Here is a 24,549-nt window from a genome sequence, read left to right on the forward strand (position 1 = left end):
TCCTGGAGCTGAGGAGACAGAGTGGTGAGTCCACGGAGGCCAAAGCAGCTGGTGTGTGGAACAGAGCACAGGACAGAAGAGAAAGCTTTGGAACCTTCAGACTGATCTCTGCGACAGTCGGTTTCAGACCGATCAGCACATGTGTGTGAGGAAACTCGCTGAGGCAGGAAAAGAACCACCTGAAAGCAGCAAAGTGAACAATCTCCAGAGCTCACGGAGCAATGGAAAAAGTGCCTGTTCCCTCCAGCCGATGTGGAAAACCTCATAATTCATGGGGCATGAGGTAAATTATGCTGAAGCCTTTTGCCTCTGAGGTGGGGATAATGATCCTTTGACTAGAAGCTACTTAGGTCCCACCTAATAAAGCTTAACAAATAAGCCTTAATGGATCAAACTGTTTCTGAGTAAATTAGTTGCATTCTAGAACAAAGCTTAAGAATATTTGCTAAAATATAGGGCGCCTGGGTGGCTCAGTCGTTAAGCGTCTGCCTTTGGCTCAGGTCATGATTCCAGGTCCTGGGATCGAGCCCTGCATCGGGCTCCCTGCTCGGCAGGAAGCCTGCTTCTCCCTCTCCCACTCCCCCTGCTTGTATTCCCTCTCTTGCTGTGTCTCTCTCTGTCAAATAAATAAATAAAATCTTAAAAAAAAAAAAAGAATATTTGCTAAAATATAAAAATATTGTATATAAACAAAAACACAAACCCAACAAAGTAAAATTCACACTATTTTGCATCCAATAAAAAAATTATGGTATGGAAAGAAGCAGAAAAATATGACCCAGAGTGAGAAGAAAGATCAATTGAAAGCGGAAATTATTCAGATAATAAAATTTGTAGGCAAGTACATTAACATAGTTACTATAAGTATTACATATGCTTAAGAAGTTAGAAGAAAAATCGAACATGAAAGATTTTTGAAAGACCCTGATTGTGGGGCGCATGGGTGGCACAGTTGGTTAAGCATCTGACTCTTGGTTTTGGCTCAGGTGAGATCAAGCCCCACGTCAGGCTCTGTGCTCAGTGTGGAGTCTGCTTGTGACTCTCCCTTTCGTCCCCTGCCTCTCCCCTGGCTCATGCCAGACACACACACTCTCTCTCTCTCAAAAATAAATAAAACTTAAAAATAAAAAATAAGGGCGCCTGGGTGGCTCAGTTGGTTAAGCGACTGCCTTCGGCTCAGGTCATGATCCTGGAGTCCCGGGATCGAGTCCCGCATCGGGCTCCCTGCTCTGCAGGGAGTCTGCTCCTCCCTCTGATCCTCCCCCCTCTCATGTGCTCTCTCTCTCATTCTCTCTCAAATAAATAAATAAAATCTTTAAAAAAAAAATAAAAAGAAAAAGAAAAAAGAAAAAAGAAAGACCCAGATTAAATTTCTAGAGATGTAAACTAGAATGAAAAATACATCGGATGGGATTAATACCAGCTCAGATGCTGCAAAAGATAAAATTAATGAACTTGAATACTTAGCAGTAGAAACTATGCAAAACAAAACACAGTGAGAATAAAAAAGACTGGGGGAAAAAGGAACAAAGCATCGGTGAGCTGTGGAAAACTTCAAGTGGGTAATTGGAGTCTCTGAAGGAAAGGGAAGGCAGAAAAAATATTTGAGAAAATAATGGCTGAGATTTTTCCAATCTTGATGACAACTATAAACTCACAGATACAAGAGCTCAACAAACCCCAAGCACAGGAAACATGAAAAAAACTATGTCAAGTCACATCATAACCAAATAGCTTTAAAACCGTGATAAAGAGAAAATCTTAAAAGTAGCCACAGGAGTAACAGATATTACATACAGAGAAACAAAGATAAGGATAATCGCCACTTTCTCATCAGAAACAATTGTAAGCTAGACCTACATTTTTATAGTACTGGGGACAAAATTGTCAACCTAGAATCCTAACTCAATACTCAGATCAGGCTGTGTTCTTCAGTGATTTCCTGTCTGAAGTTCCAGTTCCCCTGACATTGACTCTGAGATGGAGAGGATCATGCAAGAAGTTGATCGGGAAGTAGTCTGAAGATCAACATCTGTGAAGGAGTGAAGCAAGCAGGATTGGGCAGAGCTTTAATGCAGCCTCAACAGAAGCCTCAGCTGACCGTATCAGGAGTTTTGAAAATGTATGTCCCGGGCACCTGGGTGGCTCAGATGGTTAAGCGTCTGCCTTCGGCTCAGGTCATGACCCCAGGGTCCTGGGATCGAGTCCCACATCGGGCTCCCGGCTCAGCGGGGAGCCTGCTTCTCCCTCTGACCCTCTCCCCTCTCATGCTGTTTCTCTCTCGCTCGCTCTCTAAAAAATAAATAAAATCTTTGGAAAAAAAGAAAAAAGAAAATGGATGTCCCTTCAGAAATGTCCTGAGTTGGGGTGAGGGGGCTAGGCCTTTGTCCTCACAGGCTGATCATCAGTTGGATATGGGTTGCACCAGAATGGGTGCATGATTTTGAGTGAGGCAGCATCCTTGGCCAGGGGCAATTTCCAGAGAGGGAGTCAGCTGAGAGCACTCAGACTTCAGCACCCCAGGCAGCCGAAGGAATGAGTACCTAGATTCTGGAGGGGAATCTGGTTGGCTCATGACACTATCCACTACGCTCCCAAAAACTAAGTGGAGAAGATCCAATCTTCTTAGCATGGCGCACAGGGCCCTACATGATCTTGTGCATGCCCACCCCCAGCTCACCTCATGCCCTCTTCTCAGTTTGGAAGTCTCTCCCACCCTCTGCCCTGGCCCCACTTGTCTGTTGCAAAACTCCTAATCCTTCAAATTCCAGTGGACTGCACCTCCTCTGAGTGGTCTTGCTGACTCAATGGTCCTTCCTCCCAGCATCATGGTTAGGAGCATGGACTCTGAAGCCAGGGTTTGAATCCCAGCTGTGCCACTTGCTAGCTGTGTAACCTAAGGCAAATTACTCAACTTCTCTGTATCTCCGTTTCCTCCTCTATAAAATGGGTGTAACATTAGTACTGGGTTGTTATGAGGATTAAATGAGTTAATATGTGTAAAGTTAGAACAGTGTCTGGCAAGAGTAAATGGTTGCTGCTTGTCGTTGTTAATGGAGGCCTCAGTATGCATTTGTTGAAGGCACAAAGGATGAGAGAGACAAAGTGCAAAGTATGTTCAGAGAATGTTGAGTAATCAAATTTGTCAAAAGGGTGGTAATAGCCTCTATATGGTATTATTACCATGTTGGGAAGAATTTTTAATGTCACAGTAAAGAGTGTGCATCTTGGGGCGCCTGGGTGGCTCAGTGGGTTAAGTGTCTGCCTTAGGCTCAGGTCATGATCTCAGGGTCTTGGGATCAAGCCCCGCATCGGGCTCCCTGCTCGGCAGGGAAGCCTGCTTCTCCCTCTCCCTCTCCCACTCCCCCGGCTTGTGTTCCATCTCTCGCTGTGTCTCTCTCTGTCAAATAAATAAAATCAGTAAAGAGTGTGCATCTTGGTGCATTTCGGTAGCTCAGTCGGTTAAGCGTCTGCCTTCAGCTGAGGTCATGATCCCAGGGTCCTGGGATGGAGCTCCGCATAGGGCTCCCTGCTTAGCGGGGAGTCTGCATCCCCCTCTCCCTCCGCCCGTCCTCCCCATCCCCACCCCCGCTTGTGCTCTCTGCTCTCTCTCATGCTCTCTCAAATATATAAATAAAATCTTTTTTAAAAAGAGTGCATCTTGGGGCGCCTGGGCAGCTCACTTGGTTAGGTGTCTACCTTTGGCTCAGGTCTGATCTCCAGGTCCTAGGATCAAGCCCCATGTCCTGGCTCCCTGCTCAGTGGGGAGTCTGCCTGTCCCTCTGCCCCTCCCCCTGCTCCTGTGCTCTCTCTCTCTCAAATAAATAAATAAAATCTTTAAAAATAAAAATAAAAATAGGGGCACCTGGGTGGCTCAGTCTTTAAGTGTCTGCCTTCAGCTCAGGTCATGATCCCAGGGTCCTGGGATCGAGCCCCTCATCGGGCTCCCTGCTCAGCGGGGAGTCTACTTCTCCCTCTCCCACTCCCCCTGCTTGTGTTTCCTCTCTTGCTGTCTCTCTCTCTGTCAAATAAATAAAATCTCAAAAAAAAAAAAAATAAAAAGAGTGCATCTTATTTGTAAGCAGAATGACAGAATTTGCCAACAGATGGGAGGAGGGACCAAAGACAGAGAGGAACGGGTTGAGCCAGGAGGTAAGTCATACGTGTGGGGAGGTGAGTTCTTGGCGAGGGATGTGTGAGAAGAAATGGGGGACCAGGACTATGGAAGGATGGTACAGGTGAGGGGAAAGGAGTTTAGAAGAAAGTATGAACACATGGAAGGTGCAGTGGGGCAATCATCTGAGGCTGATAGGGACAGGCAAGGAGTGACAGGGACGTGCTGGGAGGAGAGAAGATAAGGGATGATCCAGACAGATGAGGTCTGTGGGGACAGGTAAGGAGGGATGGGGCCCCGCCGGGGTGGGGGGTGGCGGTCAAGTGAATGGCAGAAACCAGCGAGGAGAAACGAAGAGCTGGAGCGGGGCCATCTGGAGGAGAACCTAGGCTGCAGGTGTGGAGAGAGGAGCGGAGTGGAATGTGATGTCAGAGAAAGGGCGGTGATGTAAGAGCCGGGCGGTGGGGCGGTGATGTCAGGGCTGGTGCTGATGCTGGCGGCGCAGTGCATTGTGGGCAGCTCCTCGTTCCGCCGCTGCCTCCGCCGTCGCCCGAGGAGGATCGGGGCCGGGCCGGGCCGGGCGGGGATGATCCCGGGCGGGAGGCCGCCGCTGCCGCCGCCGCCGCCGCCGCCGCCGTCGGAGGGAGCGGGCCGCTCCGCGCCGCACTGAGCCGCCCCCGCCCCGCCCCGGCCCCGGGGGATGCGCCGCCCCGAGCCGCTGCCTCCGCCGCCGCAGCCGCAGCCGCAGCGGGCACAGAGCAGGTGAGGCGGGGCGGGGCCGGCGGCGGGCCGGCGGGGTCGGGGCGGGGGCTCCCCTGCGGGCTCCGCGGGCCTCGGGCCCGGCTCGCCTCCCAGCGCAGCCTTCCCCAGCTCCCCCTCCCTGGGCCGTGTCCGCCCGAGCCGGGACGCCCGCCGCTGGCCTACACAGCCTGGGCCGCATCCCGAGGCCTGGAACGGCTCCCTGCCCCCCCCCCCCCCACACCCGCCCTCGCCAACCGGCCCCCCACGGCCTCTGCCCACCCCCCCCATGCCCACGGCTTCACCCTGCTGTCACCCTGACAAGTCCTTCCCAGCTGCCTCCATAACCTCTCTCCGTCGTCCTCACCCCCTCCGTCCCGCCGGCTAGCTGCCTTACCTACTTCCTCAGCCCTTCAGCAGTGCCCAGAAGCCCCTCCCGGGGACCTGCCGCTTCCTCACCTGCCATCAGGATCGCTCATCACCTGCTTCTGTCTTACCCAACCCCCTCCTCAGATCTGTCACCCCCCCATCCCTTCCCTTCCCCTCTGCCTCCTTCCACATCTCTTTTCACCTGTTCCCACTATCCCTCACTGGGCTCCTTCACCTCCCCTTATCTGCACTCCCAGATTCCCACAGACACCTGGCTCACACCTTGCATAGTTACACATCAACACCTCAACTCACACACCATGATGAGGTCCCTCCCTTGCTGTGTCTCCCTCCCTGTCTCCCTGCCCACCCCCCCCCACACACTTGGCCCTACACTGTCTGACAGATATTCATGAAAACCTCTTCCACAAGCCCCCTCACAGGACACACCCATGCCTCCACATACCCAAAGGGTCCTGAGGGGGCAGTAATGGGGCAGCCAAGTTTCTTGTGGCCTGTCATCCAACCTAGTCTAAGCTGAGTGCAGTCCTCAGAGGCAGAGAGTGAGGATGGTGGACAGGAAGAGGCAGGGAACCCCCATTTAGCCTCCTGCTGCCACTCTCCCTTTTCCCACCCCACCTGTTCCTTCTAGGCTTGCCCATCTTGAAACTGGTTGCTGCATCCCCATTTTTCTCATCAACCTATAGAATCCCCTATCACAGGGCTGGAAAGCCCACCAGAGGTCACCAACTGCACAAAGCTCTCTCCCTACTGGTTCAATGGCTTCTTCGGTCTTGTCCTCAACTTGTTTCCACCTTTATTCCAGAATCCCCCACCCCCTACCTCTCCCTTTATCCTGCCATTGCTCTCACTGCCCTCTGAATTCCTGATGCCCCACATGGCACTTTGACAGAAGGTGGGCAGCGGCCTATTCGGCATCCCCACAGTTCTGATGCTCTGAAGTTGGGTGGGTTGGAGGAATGAGTCAGCTGAGTCACTTGAAGAAAGACAGGACAAGAGTGACAGTGTCCCTCTGCATGAAGACCTGTTCTCCACATGACCCTCATGGCGCACCATGACCTGTTAAAGGTTGTTTCTATGCCTTTACTATCCCACACTGCCCCCTGTATCAGGATGACTAGACACAGGAGCCTGGGGGAAATATCCCCATCCCAAGGAAAAACAGGTTTATGGAGTTTCGGCCCCATCCATAGATACCTTAGTCACTTTCCTCCTCCCCACCTCCCTTCCACCCCATCTCGTCCCCAGCTGGAGTAACTAACTGCCTTCCAGCTGTGACTGTCCAGGGTCCCTGTGAGGGCAGAGCAGTGTTCTTATCCAAAGTGTAGGGGGAAAGAAGAGAAGAGAAGATCCTGGTTCCAATCCTGTATGGGTTTGACAGAAATCTCAAAAAACAGCCCCCTGCCTACACACATGCCCATCACAGACAGACACAATAACACGCACAAGCACACGCAGACGGATGGACAGGCACAGACACACACACAAAGACACACAAAGACATATATACATTCTCGCGGAAGGCCACACGTGCGGGTACGCACGCAGACGCATCCACGTGCACACACATTTATTTCCCTGGATAACACTGGCGGGCTTTCCCAAGCCCCACGCTCAGGACACTCTCTTTGATATTCAACTTCTACCTCTATGCCAGTGCCATTCTCCTTGTTCTGGAGCAGACAGAAGGTGTGGTCGGAGCTCTCTCAGCACACGCCCACCCCGACCTTCCTCCTGCCTCCTGTTAGACCCATCCCACTCCTTGTTGTCCCCAAGACGCGCCCCCCCAAACCACCACCCAGTTCAGCCTGTCTCTCTCCCTTGGAGTGGCCGCAGGTTTGCGGTCCCTCTAAAATCCATGTGCTGAGCCATCACCTTATGTTCACCCCATGGCTCACATCCTTGCTTCTGAACCCCACGGCTGTCAGTGAGTTGGGCTCACCCCTGAGAATGGTGTGTCCCTCACACACTGCATCATCCTCACTTAGCACCACCCCCAGGGGCTGCTGTGTATCTCATTTTCTTGATTATCCCGAGTCCCGCGGTTGATTAGCATCACTCTGGAGTGGGTCTCCCATGGGTCACCCCTTGGTCGGCAGGTCTCCCCTTTTAGTAAGCTTCAGATGCACAGCTCCATTGGCATTTGGTGGCACCTCTGCATAGGAATGTGTGGGTGTTGGGGGAGCCTCGGATCAAGTCACTCAGACGGGTCCTTCTTGGCCCAGGTGTCCCCTACACAAGCATGGGTCCTAGATTTGTATGCCCCTCCCTGGGGGCAGTTAGCAAGTCTCCTCCACATTAGCATCTCTCTCTTTGGGAAATGCTGTCCCCATAGCCTGTTCGCTTGGCATTTTCCTCTCCTTTTTTCAACATGTGCGTCCTGTTGTTGGGTTTCACATCCCCAGTTTGTAGTCTGTGTCTCCCTTCCCGTGGGTAGTATTTCTGTCTTCTCTTCTGACCTCCACCTGGGTGTTTACACAGTGCTTCCCCCAGTAACCCCTGGAGCATCTGCCCAGCGGGCCCGGGAAGGATGCCTGCCAGGAGAATGGCGCTCCCCTCCTCCGTATCTGCGAGCCGGTCCCGGGTGCGTGGCCTGCCCCACTCACAGCCCCTCCCCACTCCCCCAGGTAGATGGCCCCCCCAGGGCAGGCCCTGCGGACACCCCTCCCTCCGGCTGGCGGATGCAGTGCCTAGCGGCCGCTCTTAAGGACGAAACCAACATGAGTGGGGGAGGGGAGCAGGCCGACATACTGCCGGCCAACTACGTGGTCAAGGACCGCTGGAAGGTGGTGAGTGACCCGGCGGGGCCAAGGGAGGGGCGGGGAGAGGAGGGGAGGGGAGGGGAGGAGAGGACCGGAGACCTGTTAAAACAGTTGCCCCCAACTCCTCTCCCCTAAGAGGGAGGTGCCCCCGAGGTCATCTGCGTTCTGCTTGCCGTCACTGTTCCGGCGTTCACTTGTGGACAATCGCTTTCTCCCAGCGCCGTGGCTCACCCCTTTCCCGGCCAGGGCACGTTGCTCGGGCCCAGCCTGAGCAGGGGCTGCAGAGCTCTGTGGGGGAGGCGGGCGGGGTGGGGGCGGGGGCTCTTTCGTTGCCGGACCTTGGAGAAGGGCAGGGAGCGAGCACGTGTCCCTCCGCTTCCGCAGAGGACAGAAAGGCCTGGCTTCGGGGAAAGAGGCCTTGCGGGCGCTCCCACCCCAGCCGCACTCCATCTTCTTCCACCCTCCTCCCCTCACTGGTTCCTGCGGCAGGTGCAAGACGCCGAGACTCCATGTCCCAGCGTGCCTTGCTCCTCCAGCCCAGGACTTCGGGCTGTTCCGCCTGCTGGGAGTTGTAGTCCGAGGCTCCTCGGGGTTTGGGCCTGCATGGGAGGGGGACCATGTGAGGGGTTGGGGGAAAGGCAGTGTCTGGGGAGCGGGACCTATCGTAAATCAATCCCTGTCCATCCCCCCCCCCTTTTCCTTCCGTCGCTTAAGAGCTCTCTGGTGTCCTCTTATTGTGGGGGCAGGATGGTGTCGGGTGGATTGCTGGATGATGGCGTGTGAGCTTGTGGGTCTGCACGGCTGAGTGGAGAGCCTGGAGGAGAGGAGGGAGAACAACACAGGCCTACACTGAGCCTCTGTGTGGAGGTGTGGGGGAGGTGGAGGCGGGGCTCAGCTCACCTGGGCTGCAGGGTTAAGGGGAGAGTGGGGCCTTGGTGCCAGCTGGTCTCCACGGCAACAACTACCCTTCTGGCAGGTTCCCTAAAGGCCCAGGGACAGGGGCAAAGGTGGTAGCGTTGTCTGAGATGTCTCTGGGACTGGGAGAGGTGGTGGCACCGGAGGGCCAGAGAGCTAAGGGGAGGGGCCATCTAGGTCCCGGAGGGGACTTCCTGAGAGGGAGAGTGACAGGACAGAAATGGGGGGAAGAGGAGCCAGGGCGGTAATCAAAGGAATGAGGGTCTGGCAAAATGAGGAGTGTTCCTCCAAAACCCCTCTGGGTCCCCTGACACGAGAGCTTAGTTTCTGACAGATTGGAGGCAGAATTTTGCCCTGAAGAGGTGAGAAAAAGATGGTGTTCACACCATACTGAGTTTGGGTTAGAACTTTCTGCTGCTTTTTGAGGGAGGTGGTGGGAGATGAGTAGGGAGAGACATGGTGGGGGGGTGTTGGGGGAAGGGGCAAGTGTGCAATCTTTGCCAGGCTGACCTCTCTTTACCGTCACTCCCTCCCTGGCTCCTGGAGAAGCAGGAAGGGTGGGGTGCCAGATGCCTCCCCTCAGCCAACTCCCCGTGAGGGGCGGGGGACAGAGACATGAGGCAGAGCTCAGGAACCAAGAACACGCTGTCCAAAGAGAAAATGAGCCAGCCTGGAGAAAGGGAGGGGCGGTGGCACTAGGTGGAGTATTTACAAATAAGAACATTTGACTCTTCTTGAGGAGTGCTTCTCAGAATCAGAATAGCAAACAATACCACTGCTAATAAAAACAGCATTCAGTTTTGAGCACTTAGTGTTGCCGGACACTGTGCAAAATGTCTTACATGCATTATCTCAGCAAACAGTGGAATAGATGTTATTACCCCCTTTTCACAGGTGTGGAAACAGGTACAGAGACTGGTTCACCTGCCACGTTCTCATGATGGCCAGGTGGAACCAGGTCTGTCTGACTGCTGGGGGGCCGGTCACTAAGCCGTACTGCTTCCCAAGAATTGGCCCACCCAAGAATCAGGAGCACAGAGACGAAGGAGTCTTTGTGACCAGTTCTAGAGCAACTCTTTCATTTGACAGAGGAGGAAAAGTGGAGGCACAGAATTTAGGAAACTCACTCCAGGTGACCCAGAGCTGGGCCAAGAAACTAGGTTTCCCTTCTCCTAAGTGAATGCTTGTCCTATTGTGTCATATTAGCCCTCCAGTAGCCCTCCTTTGACAGGGGAGGGCATCCTGAAAAAAATTAGGAGGGGAGGAATAGGGTCGGGCAAAAGGAGATTGAGAGAACATTCTGGTTACCTGGCGTGGACAGGGCTGCATTATGACTTTCATGGGCCCTGGGCACTTTTGTTTTCATGGACCCCTTTCTCTATAATAAAGTACTAAAAATTGTATTTTATGACTGCATTGGTATAAAGAGGAATGAATTAACATTATATATTAAAATGTTTTAACCTAAGAGATCATTTGTTTTCCTTCTGAATTAAAAATATTGAAACATTTTTATGGCGCCCTGAAAGTATTATGGGCCACAGTGCCTGCTATGCCCGATGGATAAGTGGGGTCTGTAGGGCCTGGGGAGGAGGGGTGTTAGGTGAGTGGGTGGGTGCACACCCCAACTTGCTGTCCCAGGGAGGTTTGGCAATGGGTGGGGGGGGTGGAACAGGTGGGGGTTAAGGGAGGAGAAACAGCGTCTGTTTGGAAGTGAAGAGGGCAAAGACATACCATTGACCACCCTTGGAAATTGGGCAGTGGGTATGGGAAATGTCTTGGCTGCCCCGAGCCCTCCTTACCACCTCGGGTGAGGATTTGGGGGCCTGGCTGATTCAGGCTTGAATCTCAGCACTCACAGCTTTAAGCTCTGTGCAGTCACCAGTTGCTGTGATATGGCAGTTAAGCGCCTGGGTTTAAATGAAACCTGGCGTTGCTGCTTACTAGTAAGTGTGACCTGTGACTACTTCATTCCCTGCGCCTTAGTTTTCCTTCTGTGCAAAATGGTGACTTTTATGACCTTCTGCACCTGTGTTGTCAGGAACCATAGGGGATGAGCTCAGATGATGGCTGAGAGCCTGGAGCACATAACCCAAGATGTGGTTCTTGTTCCCTCCCCCTCCCCCCTTTCTCCTATGCTCGCACACAACAAACCATAACGGATTCTAGAAGATACTAGAATCTCTCCTGAGTTTAAAGTTCTCCAGAGGGAGACATGCCGCTGCTTTCCTTGAGTCTGTGTCTATCCCCTCCTGATTCTGAAATTCTTCCAGGAGGGGCGCCTGCATGGCTCAGTCAGTTAAGCGGTTAAGCGTCTGCCTTCAGCTCAGGTCATGATCCCAGGGTCCTGGGATCGGAGCGGGCTCCCTGCTCAGCGGGGGGCCTGCTTCTCCCTCTCCTGCTCCCCCTACTTGTGCTCTCTCCCTCTTTCTCGGTCAAATAAATAAATAAGTCTTTAAAACATTTTTTAAAAAATGAAATTCTTCTAGGAGTCTGACTTAACTTTTGTCTCAAGTACTGAGAGACTCTGGTTTCACACCATCCTTCCTCCTTTCTCTTTCCCTTGTCTCCTTCCTGGGCAAAAGAGCCTTCGGGATGCAGCCAGACGTCCACTCCTCTTCTAAATCTTCCCTTTATCCTTCTGTCTTTTCTTGGAATGGTTTCAACGGCAACCCGCTGGGAACTCCCAGTCCTGGGCTCTGCCCTGCCCCCTTCCCCGCTCCATCCCCGTGCTTCAGCCACCATTAAACTACTAATGGGACCTGAGTGCTGAATAAATGCTAAGGGGAGGGCTTGGAGATGCATGACGCTCAGAGTCAGTTTACAGGCCGGCTGATCTGAGCAGCCTCCGCCCAATCCCTAGCAAGCCCAGCTCTGCTGGTGAGTTAACAGGCCAACAGGAGGCAAGTGAGTGTTCTGGAAGATGTTCAGCGAAGGCAGGCCACCCGTGAGGTGAGCTCTACATTTTTTTTAACCAACTGAGTCCCAGCTTAGAACTCAGCACCTTCCCCTTGTCCCTCATCATTGCCAGCAGCACATTGGCTCTCCAGGAACCCCGGTGCCTCTGACTTGAAATGATTTTAATCCTTCCCCATCACTCAGCTTTGCTCATCTCCCCTGGCTGACCCTTCCTCCAACTCAGTTCTCCCCTCTGCCTTTTCTCACTGCCTGCCATGGGATGCTGGAGGAGGAGGGCCTAGAGGGTCAGGTCTGTACTGCCTCGCCCCCTGGGGGGGGGGCGGGAATAGCCGGACTCTCCGAACCTGCATTCCCACCAGGGTCCCGCGCGCCCCCTGCCCCCAGAGGAGGCTCACCCTGGTTCGGGGCATCTGACCAGGGGTCTAGGGAGTGCCGTGAGCTTCAGCAATGGGCATGGACAATGCATACCCTTCCTTTGCTGAGTCTCCTCCCCAAATACTCCCCTCTCCCCCGCCCGCCCCATTACTCTCTCCCTTTAATGACACCTGTCAGGAGACTGCCCACCTGAGGAAGGGCCTGCTTCTCTGGAGGATCCACCCTGAAGCAGGGAGGTTCTGGAAATAGTTTTCCTTCTGGATGGTGGTTGTTCCATCTAGTTGCAGGGTAGGGGAAGGGTGATATTTCTTGTCCTTCCAGAGAAGAAAAGTTTCACGATGGCCCATGATCTCTTCAGAACCCTACACAGGCTCTTCTCCATGTCTATGTGGAGTCAGAGGTCTCATACCCTCTCCCACCTCCCACTCTGACATCTAGCCGTGTGTGTGTGTGTGTGTGTGTGTGTGTGTGTGTGTGTGTGTGAGCGCGCGTGCGCGCACATCCATGGGCTGAGCTGTCTCCAGCACTAGGAGAGGAGGAAGGGGCAATGGCGGGTGGGGCAAGGGAGGCAGACACAGGGTCCTCCCCTTCAAGGCTAGCCCTACTGCCACCAATAAAGGGGATGAGCCGGCAACGGATGGGATGAGGAGCTGCTGAGCCTGATCCCCGTGTTTCCTATCCCCTTCTTCCATCTCCGTAGCTGAAAAAGATCGGGGGCGGGGGCTTTGGTGAGATCTACGAGGCCATGGACCTGCTGACCAGGGAGAACGTGGCCCTCAAGGTGGAGTCAGCCCAGCAGCCCAAGCAGGTCCTCAAGATGGAGGTGGCTGTGCTCAAAAAGCTTCAAGGTGCTGGTCAAGGGCAGGAGGAGGGGAGCGGAGAGGTGCCAGCTGGAGTCTGGGGCCAAGGGAGGGCTGATGGGCATGGTGAGATGGGGCCAGAGTCTAAAGGGTGGTGATGGGGAGAGGGGCAGGGGGAGGTGGGGTGAGGAGTCATGGGACCGGGAATCAAGAGTGCACTGGAGACACCTGAGGATTGGGAAGTGAGGAAGAAGGAGTGGGAGCTGGGAGACCCCTGTCTGTGCCCCACAGGGAAAAGCCACGTGTGCAGGTTCATTGGCTGTGGCCGGAATGAGAAGTTTAATTACGTGGTGATGCAGCTCCAGGTGAGTCCCATGGGGTCCTCCCTCCACTCTCCCCCAGAAGCTTGGGTTGTGACCGCTGGAGTGGGGAGTGGGCACAAACCTTTGGGGATGAGGCTGGGCAGAGTGTCACAGTGGTGCAGCGGGGAGGGGGGCAGGGCAGCCGAGCCTAGCCAGCCCCCACCTCCACCCCCAGGGCCGGAACCTGGCCGACCTGCGCCGCAGCCAGCCGCGAGGCACCTTCACGCTGAGCACCACGCTGCGGCTGGGCAAGCAGATCCTGGAGTCCATTGAGGCCATCCACTCTGTGGGCTTCCTGCATCGTGACATCAAGCCGGTGAGGGCTGCCCTACCTGGCCCCTCCTCCAAAGCACATCCCCCCCCCCTCCCCCCGCCACCTCTCCCTCTCTGGGTCCCATGGTTTCTCCTCCAGAGCAGTGGTTGGGGCAGGAAAAGCCTCTTCTACCTGCTCCTTCCTCCTGCTCTCGGCCCCAAGCCCCTTCTCCTCCTCTCCCCTGCCTGCCAAGAGCACACACCCCAGCCTGCCCCTGGCCCACATCTCTCCTCTGTTCTTCTCTTCTCCCTCACCCCTGCCCTGATTAGTCCTTGAACTTCGGAAGGTGCAGGGGTTGGGGAAACACAGAGGAATCTCTAGAGAAAGGGACGGAGGGGCTGGGCTTGGTAAGGAATTCCAAGTAGCTGATGGTGTGGCATCTTGGATCCGGTGTTGTAAAGACCTCCATTTTATTTTATTTTATTTTATTTTATTTTATTTTATTTTAAGATTTTATTTATTTATTTGAGAGAGTGAGAATGAGAGTACATGAGGGGGGGAGGGTCAGAGGGAGAAGCAGACTCCCTGCCGAGCAGGGAGCCTGATGCGGGACTGATCCCGGGACTCCAGGATCCTGACCTGAGCCGAAGGCAGTCGCCCAACCAACTGAGCCACCCAGGCGCCCTAAAGACCTCCATTTTAAATAAGGGCTGACAACTGAGGTCCAGAAAGACTGGCTGAATGGCCCAAGGTCACACAGCAAGAACAACACGGGTCTTCTGCTGCCTCAGAGCAGGATAGTGTCACTAAGCCACATGGCCCTACCGGGGCGTCCCAAGGATTGAGGGCTGGACACACACCTCAGTTCAACCCCCAGCTGGGTCATCCCCTGCTGTGTGGTCTTGGAGAAGCCACATCAGCTCTTTGACCTTCGGTATCCTCATCTCTAAGATGAGGGTGATCCCCCCTACTTCTCAGATGGGATACGACAACCTGCGGTCCACGGTGGTGTTTACACTTAAGGTGGCCCTTGAGGTGGGCCGGGTGGGGTTGGAGCCCCAAGGTCATAGCTCCCGTCTTCCGCAGTCCAACTTCGCCATGGGCAGGCTGCCCTCCACCTACAGAAAGTGCTACATGTTGGACTTCGGGCTGGCCCGGCAGTATACCAACACCACGGGGGACGTTCGGCCCGTGAGTACCGCCACGCGCAGGGGTCCCTGGCCGCCCTGCTGCCTGCCCGACCTGGGGACCCTTCATCAGTTTTCCTGCAGCTGCCTAAGCAGGCCCGGCCTGGGTTCAGCATAACCGCACCCAGCCCGGTCTACCCTCAGCCCATCCCCCGGCTCCTGGGGCTCTGGGCAGATGCCATAGCCTCACCCTGTGATCCACACCCTGTGACCTGGCTGCCCACCCGGGTTAGGGATGGACACAGGGGCAGTGATCAGGGTCAGGAGGCAGGGGCAGGACTGGGGCTGGTGTGGCAGGCTTGGGGAGGGGGAGGGAGTCAGGGGTAAAGTAGGCGGAGTTAGGCTCCGGAAGCCGGGTGGAGATGTGGCCGAAGCCAGGCGCGTTGGGTGAGGGTCCTGCTGTGTTCTCCCTTTTGCAGCCCCGGAATGTGGCCGGGTTTCGAGGGACTGTTCGTTATGCATCAGTCAATGCCCACAAGAACCGGGTGAGTGGCAGAGCCGCGCCTGAGTGTGAGGAGCGGGGGCGGCAGTAGGGCCAGGGGCAGGGGCAGAGTGTGCAGCTGAGGAAGAGGGTAGGGCGGGCAGCCGTCGAGGTGGGGAGACAAGTACGGGGCAGGGGCTGGGAGCTGCCACGCCAGAGACCGTGGCTGGAAGAAGGCTCTGTTGCCATCTCCCCATGACTTCACCGTCGTCCTTGTTTTGGGGGATTCCCTCCTCTCTGGTCACACTATTAGTCTGTGTGGGGTGCAGAAGCATGGACAGAAGTTTTGACACTGGGATTCTATGCGTTTTGGAGGGTCAGGGATAGAGCCGTGGTTTCAGGGAGACCTCAGCTCCGCCCACGGGGATTTGGGTGTCAGGCCTCTCTGAGATATCCCCCTCAAGAAGGGTCAGCCCCCCCAGTCCCAGGGAAAGACCTGAGAGCTGTGGGTGACTCCCCTCGCCGCCGCACCCCCCTCCCCTCAGGAGATGGGCCGCCATGATGACCTGTGGTCGCTCTTCTACATGCTGGTGGAGTTTGCAGTGGGCCAGCTGCCCTGGAGGAAGATCAAGGATAAGGTGAGCCCCGTGCAGCTAGGTCTGAGGAGGTGGAGGGGGCGTGGGGGCACGGGGGCCCCATCACCCCGTGCCCTCTTGCCTCCAGGAGCAGGTAGGGATGATCAAGGAAAAGTATGAGCACCGGATGCTGCTGAAGCACATGCCTTCTGAGTTCCACCTCTTCCTGGACCACATCGCCAGCCTCGACTACTTCACCAAGCCCGATTACCAGGTGGGAGCCTGCCACCTGGCCCCCGCACCCCTGGACATCTCTGTGGGGGTGACCATCCCCAGCAGCACCCATACTGCTGAGAGCCCGCGCCCCTGTCGGCTGAGCCCTCTGCATCTCCCCCAGTCTTCCAACTGCATGACGCTGTTTTGTGCTCTTGTAAACGGTATTCATGGCTAAGAGTTACCAACAGCTTACCCTCTTCTCGGTGCTTTTCATGCATTAACTCATTTAAAATTCAAAACAAGCCTTTGGTGAGAATGTGTGTTCCTTATGTGATTATTCTAACACTTAACAATTAATGAAGCCAAGTGCTTTCAAGTACTTTACACCAGAACTCTGCATTGTCCCCATTTCACAGATGAGGAAACTAAGGCCTGACAGCAGGGCTGGGAGCAGGGCTGGGCTCAGGCACATCTTCTGACTCCCAAGTCCAGTGCTTTTTCCAAGGTGCCACCATCACACACGTAGGGGACTCACTTAGACCCTGACAGGAGTGGGGGATACACCAGCAGTGTTCTGCCCAGGACCCACTATGTGCCAGGCACAAGTCTACACACCCCAGGGAGCACAGCAACAGGCACGCAGGGAGCGTCAGTAAAGCGGGTCCTGCCAGCAGAGAGACCCTGCCCTGCATTCTGGAGAGAGCTAAGTCAGAAGTGGAATGGTCTGGGGGCCTCCGATGGTCTACAGGTGCCCACCATGTCCTGAGCCTAGAGCCCTGATGGTTGGCAGAGATGCCTCGCTTGGGCAATAGAAGGCCCTGCCCCCCAGTTCTCCTCCTGGTGTTCCCCAGACCAGACAGCTGCAAGCAAGCAAGCACACAGTGTGCTGGCTGCTAGGAACGCAGAGCGGCAGATCGGGGAGTGCGTGGGGTGGGGGAATCCGGGAAGGCTTCGCAGAGGAGAGGACTGGTGGGTTAGGCGGTGCCGCTGGAAGCAGCTGCCTGTGCGGAGCGTGACCCCACGTGGTGGCTTTGGGAAACTACCGGAGCTCCCTGGCTGCTGAGGCTTCCCGAGATGGTGGGGATGGCAGAGCAGGCTGGGGGGTAAGCAGGGGACAGATCTCAGAGGGCTGGTGCCCAGCCAGTGGGGCTCAAACCAAGACGGTAATTTGCATGCTGATTTACATATCATGTGCATGTTTTCATTTAAAATCAATGTGCCCTTCTCCTTCCAGTGCCCCCTCTCGGCCCATCCTTGTCCTGGAAGGTCCCTCTCTTCCCCCTGCAATCCTGGCAACTGCCCCCTCCTCCTGGCTAGCCCCAGGGTCACCTCTGTGTCCTCCCGCCACCCCCACCCCTGCAGTTGATCATGTCGGTGTTTGAGAACAGCATGAAGGAGCGGGGCATCGCTGAGAATGAGGCCTTTGACTGGGAGAAGGCGGGCACTGATGCCCTCCTGTCCACGAGCACCTCCACTCCACCCCAGCAGAACACCCGGCAGACGGCAGCCATGTTTGGGTGAGTCTCGGGAGGGACGATGGGCCAGTGGGGGGCCAGGTGACCCACAACTGCCACCCAGAAAGCCCTCTCCTCCTCTTCCTACCTGGACACACCTGGCTGTCTTTCCTATTCTTGGTGCTCAACAGTGGGGTTCTCGAACCCCAAGCAGTTCTGCCACATCTCCACCTTCAACGTGGGGACAGAGTGGGCGTCCTCATTTGGAGTTTTTGACCTTCCTGGGGAGTGGGGAACTCCGAGTGAAATTACCCGAGCCCCACAGTTTGTTTCTGTTGCTCACGCACATTCCTTTAGCGAACATGTCTTGAGCCTGTGTCCAGGGCCTTTGGGGCTCAGAGAAAAAACTTGCAGCCCCTGCCCTCAGAGTAATCTCGGGTCTGGGGTGTTTGTCACGGACGTGTCCGCGATATCAGAACCGGGTGACCAGCACAAAGACAGAGGCACCCAGGGAGGGGCCAGAGTGAGGAGGGGCACCGCACCCTGCCCCGGGGAGGAGCCAGGGAGAGACATGGGCAGGGGCGCCAGGAAAGAGACTCCTCAGGGCCTGATGGCACATCGTGGTGCCCCCGTTTGGCAAAGATACCACTCAAGGAGCTCCTAAGTGATTCTTCTCTTTAGACCCATTCCTGGTCTAAAGGAGGCCAGCCAGTGAACTGCAATGGAAATCTGGCAGGGCCGGGAAGGTAATGGGTCTCCTAAACTGATAGGGTGACGTGGCCCCCATGCTGGGCAGCCACATGTCCTTGCCGCCCTGTGCCGGCCTGAGGACGGCCCGCTTGCCGGCTTGGTAAGCCGGGGATGGTGATGGGCCCAGGGACTCCCCGACCCCTGCCGAGGCCTCCCCTGTGCCCGCTCCCCAGGGGTGGCAGTGATCCGCAGGGCCTGTGCTGGGAGGAGAGAGCACCCCTGCCAGCCTTGCCCACGGCCCCTCCCGGCCTCTCCAGGGTGGTCAACGTGACGCCAGTGCCCGGGGACCTGCTCCGGGAGAACACCGAGGACGTGCTGCAGGGCGAGCACCTGAGTGACCAGGAGAACGCACCCCCAATCTTGCCTGGGCGGCCCCCTGAGGGGCTGGGTCCCAGCCCCCACCTGGCCCCCCACCCTGGGGGTCCTGAGGCTGAAGTCTGGGAGGAGACGGATGTCAACCGGAACAAACTCCGGATCAACATCGGCAAAGTAACTGCAGCCAGAGAGAAGGACGTGGGTGGCCTTCCCCCGCTCCCACCCTGGTTCCCAGCCCACGGCCCCCTTCCCTCTCCTCCTGTGTGCCCTCTCCCCGGCCACACGCCCGCTGGCCCTGCCTCCGAGGCCTCGCCCCATGTCAGGATCACCAGCGCCGACCTCCCTCTATCTCCTTCACCCTGGGAAAAGCACTTGACCCACAGCCACCCTGTTGGCCCCCGTTCATGGGACTCCCCTCTCCTGCAGACCCCTTGTGTGGTGGAAGAGGAGCAGAGCCGAGGTGTGGGGGTCCCTAGCTCCCCGGTGCGGGCCCCTCCAGACTCACCGACAACCCCAGTGCGTTCTCTTCGCTACCGGAGGGTCAACAGCCCTGAGTCTGAGAGGCTTTCCACAGCGGATGGACGGGTGGAACTGCACGAGAGGAGGTAGGTCTGGGGCCGGGGGCCGGCCAAGGACCCCTGGTCCCTTCAGCCTTCACGCGGCTTCTCTGCAGGAGAGATCAGATGCAAGGTGGAAGTGGGCGGGGCCCTGGGAGTGTTGAGGGGCTACCCTTGGGCCTGGGGTCGGACTTGGTTAGTCAGTGACAGGGCCTGGAGAGGGGTGGGGGGCCCAGAGGTCCTAGCTCATGCCACGAAGGGATGTGGGGTGGAGGTGGGCTGTAGGAAGGGTAGGCCGGGTCCCCAGGCCCAGGAGGAGGCGAGGGGTGAGCCGGTAGGTGGGTGTGCTTCCAGAACCTCTCCCTAGAAACTAATTACAGATGCCTCAGAGCAGCTGACTAAGCTCCCATCAGCTTTGGGGGAGGGGCCTGGGAGGAGAGCCCAGGGAGCGCTCAGCAACAAAAGGAGGCGGATCAAGATTTGGGGGTCAGGGCCTCAGAGATCTGAATATCATGGGGGGGACCTGACTGGTGGGACGGAGAGTTTAGAGCCAAAATGAGCCTTCAGGATGGGGGGATGTGAGGGTGGCCCATGGCCATCAGGGACCAGAGTCAGAACCCCCCACCTGAGGCCTCTAAGAGACGTCCCCACCCTCAAGTGGCTCTGGGTGGGGCTTCACCACACAGCAGGGCTGCAGTCTTCTCTGCACCAGGAAAGGGGCCTTTTCTCAAGGCCCAGCTCAGGTGGATGGGGTGCTTCTTCCCAACCACGCAGTGTGACTCCTCATCCCCACCCTACCCATGGCCCCTCCTCCGGATTCTGCCCCAAACTGCGCCCTGCCTCTGGGATGGGACGCAGCGTCTTTGGAATGTGGCAACGCTCAAGACAGGAGAGGCCTATGCCAGTCCCCGAGGCAACCCCAGGACAGAGGGACACGGGCCCTGTGCCCAGGTTGCCGACAGCCCTCACAGTCACGCAGGTCGGCCTCCCTGGGACTGAAGACCACGCTTGCATCCACAGCAGCCCAGAGGGTTGAGGAGAGGAGAGCCGAGGAACAGTAGTGTGGAAGGGGTATCAGTAGCGAAGAGAGGTGGGGATGCCCCAAACAGACAGTCCTGGAGAGCAGACGGGCTTGACTCGGAGTGAGCCCTTGTTTCGGGGCTAATGGGAAGAGGAGACAGCTGAGGAGAGATTTTCTGGAAGGGAAGGGTCAGGATCTTGTAGGGCAGGGCAGAGGGTTTGTGTGGGTTCTGGGGCTCTTAGGAGCAGGAAAAGGTATGAAGCAGATGGGATTGGATTGCCCATCTCCCCCCCCCTTCCTTCACCCCCTTTCCCGACCTTCAGCCCCTCTCCTCCTTTGGCGCCCTCTCTCTTTTCTGTCCACCAAAACAAACCATGCACTCAGGAAAGGAAGCCTCAACAGCCATTTACATGGGAGACCCTGGATGGCCTCCCTCAGGGATGTATGTATTTTAAGCCTTATTAAGTCAGTAAAAATCTTGTGGAGAGGGAGGAGGTAAGTCCCACAGACCAGGGCGGGAGGATGTTGAGAAAGCCCCATAGTGGCTCTGAGCTGCACCCTTTTCTCTCACAGGCTCGAGGCCTGGGGAGAATAAAAGTCAGCCCCTTGCCCACAGCCCCGAGCGTGAGGGTGTGCCCAACCCGAGGGAGCTAAGCCTCCACGGTTCTCAGTGGGGGGTGCCCTTCCTACAACCAGCAAAACCTTTACCTCTGCGCTGGTACCCAGCCCCCTCCCAGGTTGAGAAGGGGGAAGGTAACAGTGGAAGAGATGTCCCAAGGTAGGATCACTGACCCAGCGTGAACAGTCAGGTGGGGCCCAGTCCCTGCCTGGGACGGCTGGGAGGGCAAGCTAGCACTCCCACCCCCCAGCAGGATGGAAAGGCTCCCCGCAGGTGGTGACATCCATGCCAGGTGGGACAGCAAAGGGTGTGTGGACAGTGACAGGTGAAATGGCACCAAAGTACGAGCACATGGGCAGTTTGGGGAAAAGCTAGTGAATCGGAGATGGGTCTGGCTAGAAGAATGGTGAAGCTGGGCCTTGGCCTGGCCACTTGAGTGCCAAACTAAGTGCCAAATGAAGGAATATGGACTTTGTCCTCAAGGCTGGGAGCCACTGGAGTTTGTGGGGGTGGTGAAACCAGCCAGGCAGGCCTGGAGGGTGGTGGTAGAAGAAGCTAGAAAAACCATCTGCGCACTCAAGGCCCAGGTGTGTGCGTTTGCCCTGACGGCAGCAGGAGGGAGCCTCTGATAGGGTGTGAGCACCAGACCGGGAGCATAGAGTTGGCTTTTGGGAGATTAGGTTTCCCTGGTGGTCCAGAAGAGAGTGCTCCTTGGGCACAGGAACGAGGTTTTATTTTCTGCCTGTTTGTATTCCAGGAACGCAGTAAGCATCCAAATCCGTGTGTTGAGTGAATGAATGGATGGATGGATGGATGGATGGATGGATGGATGGATGGATGGATGGGATCTCCACGGGGAGTGAGGTGGGGGGAGGGGGTGGTAAGCCAGGAGGTGACCAGGTCTGGCCCCGGGTGGCAGAGATGCTCTGGTCAGCGGGTTCCAGGCGGCACGTCCCACCTGGCCACCGGCTTGAGTTCCTTAGAGATTTGGAGAGGCCAGGCACTGAACCTCACTCGGGGTGGCTTTGCAGGTCACGAATGGATCTGCCCGGCTCCCCCTCGCGCCAGGCCTGCTCCTCGCAGCCGGCCCAGATGCTCTCAGTGGACACGGGCCACCCCGACCGGCAGGCCAGCGGCCGCATGGACGTGTCGGCCTCCGTGGAACAGGAGGCCCTCAGCAACGCCTTCCGCTCCGTGCCGCTGGCTGAGGAGGAGGACTTTGACAGCAAGGAGTGGGTCATCATTGACAAGGAGACAGAGCTCAAGGACTTCCCCCCGGGGGCCGAGCCCAGCACATCGGGCACCACGGACGAGGAGCCTGAGGAGCTGCGGCCACTGCCTGAGGAGGGCGAGGAGCGGCGGCGGCCGGGGACAGAGCCTAGCGTCAGGCCCCGGGGCCGAGGCATGCAGACTCTGGCCGAGGAGGACCCTCGGCAGACTCCATTCCAGCCCCTACCACCCCCGCTGAGCCAGGCCGAAGGCCGGTCAGAGACGTCACAGCCCCCCACGCCCGGCAGCCCTTCCCACTCGCCCCTGCACTCGGGACCCCGCCCTCGACGGAGAGAGTCGGATCCCACAGGCCCGCAGAGACAGGTAAGGCTGGGCTTGCACCCCACTCCCCACCCCTGGATGCCCATAGTTTTTGCCTGGAGTGCTCCCCGTGGGCTCCATGGGGGCTGCTGACTAGCACCCAACAGTTGCAGGCTGTGATGAAGGTAGACAGGTTTCAAGGTCCAAAACCATGCTTGGGGGACGGTCGGAGCTTCCCAGAGGAAGCGTCCTCCAAGTTCTGAGTTGAGTCTTGCACGATGAACAGCGTCAGCCAGGTGACAAAGCAGGAGAAAGGCCTCTGGGGCCAAGGGGACCGTGTGTGCAAAGGCCCGGGGGCGATAGTGAGAAAGCGCTGCCCTGATGGCATGTTGCAGAGCAGATGAAGCTGCGAGGCAGGTCCCCGGCCCTATCCCGGAGGGCCTCGGGGAGAAGCTAAAGGGTTAGGGTTTGATTCTGAAGGCTCGGTGAGCCACCCAAGGCTTTTAAACAGGGGTGTGCCATGATCCCATCGGTGCTCTTGAATGATCCCTCTGGCTGCTGGGTGAAAACGGAAGGAAGGGCCCAGAACTATAAGCAGGAAGGCCCCACGGCAGGCGCCAGCAGGAGAACACCTTGGTGGCTTGGACCAGGCCGGGGGCTCTGGATGTGGGGCAGGGTGGGCGGAACCAAGAGGTGTGGGGAAGAGGCCTGAGGGGCTGTGAACAGGGGGTTCTCGGCCGATGCTGAGAGTTCTGGGTGGACAGTGGTGACATCGCTGAGTGGTTTTGAAGGGAGCATGGACCCTCAGATGGGCCGGGGAGAGCCAAGGAGGTGACACTGGAGGGCTCTGGGGCTGTGCCGCGTCCCACTCAATCACCCCACGTCAGGGGCATGTGCCAGGTGGCTCTGGTTCAGGGCCAAGGTCAGATCAATCCGCTGCATGAGCAGATTGGGAGGCCTGGCCTGGGAGCCCACGGGTGCCTGGGAGAAGGGCAGCCCCAGGCAGGGCTGTTTAGGCCCCATCCTCTTGTCTAGAAAAGAGGGGCCTCTGAGCTGAGATCCTCAGGGGTGTGCATCCTAGCCGTGCCACGGATTCTGGAAAACTGGGGGCTCAGAAAGTGGGAACTCTGGAAATATGGCACCCAGAGAGGTCCTAGCCAACCTGAGTTGGAGGCTCAGCCAGGGTAGGGTTGGGCCGGCATGACTGGGTTGGGGTCCTTGTTCCCACCAGGGCCAGCACTGGAGAGAGAACAAGATCTGTTTCGCTCCTCTCTCATGTTTTCCTGCATTCATTCATCTGTTCGGTGCCTAGTCCTTCCACACTTGCTGAGCGTCTAGCCTATGCCGGGTGCCAGAGGCATCAGAGGTCATGTGCACCCACAGCAAGTGCAGAGTCTAGGAGGGGGACTGACAGGGGTGGTGTAGGGTAGAGAGACAGCCCAGAATCCAAGTCAGGCGGCCGAGACTCTGGACCTGGGCCATCTGCTGGTCCCCTGCTGGCGACTGCAGGCCAGCTGGGTCTCAGAGACGGAGCTGAGCTATCTGGGAGGTTTTCCTCACCTTCAGATTCCTCCCGGGTCCTGGGAAATGTCCTTACAGGGGGGACTTGCAGCCAAGGGGGGAAGGAGAGAGAGTCAGGCAAGTGGGCACGGGCGTCTTGTACAGTCTCAGTCTTGGGCTCAGGTCCTGCTTGCGCTGTGGGCAGGTGGTGAGTTGCATGTGTCTGGAGGGCGTGTTAGGTGTTGGTGGGCCTTGGTTTCCCCAGAGCACATAGCAGCGAAGTTGTGTGCTTGCGTTTCCGTGTCCGCGTAGCTCAGGAGTGCACACGGGTGTGGGTGTGCGCACAGAGCGGCGTGTCTACGCAGCGTGCAGCCGGTCTGTGGGAGCGCAGAGAACCTTGGAGGCGGGGATGGGGATGACAAAGCTGGAGGGCTGCGAAGGATCAGAGCCGTAATTCCAGGGATAGCGACCAGAGCTGTACTCTCTCAGCACCTCCACATGTCACGTGTGTCTTCCTTACCACAGTAACTTGAATAAGGCAACCCCCCCCACGCCCCAAAAAAGTAAGGAAACTGAGGTTGGGAGGAGCTAAGCCTTGAGCCCAGGGTCGCCAGCGGGCCAGAGGTAGAGCTGGGTGAGCGCTGCCTGAGGCCTGTGTGTTTAGGAGAGGAGCAAACACAGGCCAGAGGGAGCCCCAGTGCATGGGGGGGGGGGGCATGCACACGTGTGTGTGCACCCCTGGCTGGGCCATGTCAGCAGGTGTGACTTGGGCACAG

General features: G+C 56.9%; 1 protein-coding gene across 1 annotated transcript in view; it reads left to right on the plus strand.

Annotated features, from left to right (window-relative positions):
* The first annotated feature begins 7,923 nt into the window (after positions 1-7,923).
* Positions 7,924-24,549, plus strand: part of TTBK1 (tau tubulin kinase 1) — a 34,667-nt gene continuing 18,041 nt past the window's right edge. Inside the window, exons 1-12 of the mRNA XM_034990681.1 lie at positions 7,924-8,031; positions 12,914-13,061; positions 13,305-13,378; positions 13,551-13,691; positions 14,715-14,819; positions 15,235-15,300; positions 15,782-15,874; positions 15,960-16,085; positions 17,390-17,544; positions 18,489-18,720; positions 18,973-19,151; positions 21,775-22,336. Coding sequence (XP_034846572.1) covers positions 7,924-8,031; positions 12,914-13,061; positions 13,305-13,378; positions 13,551-13,691; positions 14,715-14,819; positions 15,235-15,300; positions 15,782-15,874; positions 15,960-16,085; positions 17,390-17,544; positions 18,489-18,720; positions 18,973-19,151; positions 21,775-22,336 — 1,989 coding nt within the window. The remainder of the gene's footprint in view (positions 8,032-12,913; positions 13,062-13,304; positions 13,379-13,550; positions 13,692-14,714; positions 14,820-15,234; positions 15,301-15,781; positions 15,875-15,959; positions 16,086-17,389; positions 17,545-18,488; positions 18,721-18,972; positions 19,152-21,774; positions 22,337-24,549) is intronic.

This window comes from Mirounga leonina, unplaced genomic scaffold, assembly GCF_011800145.1.
Source record: "Mirounga leonina isolate KUSES-001 unplaced genomic scaffold, KU_Mleo_1.0 Mir_53, whole genome shotgun sequence".
NCBI classification, from domain to species: domain Eukaryota; kingdom Metazoa; phylum Chordata; class Mammalia; order Carnivora; family Phocidae; genus Mirounga; species Mirounga leonina.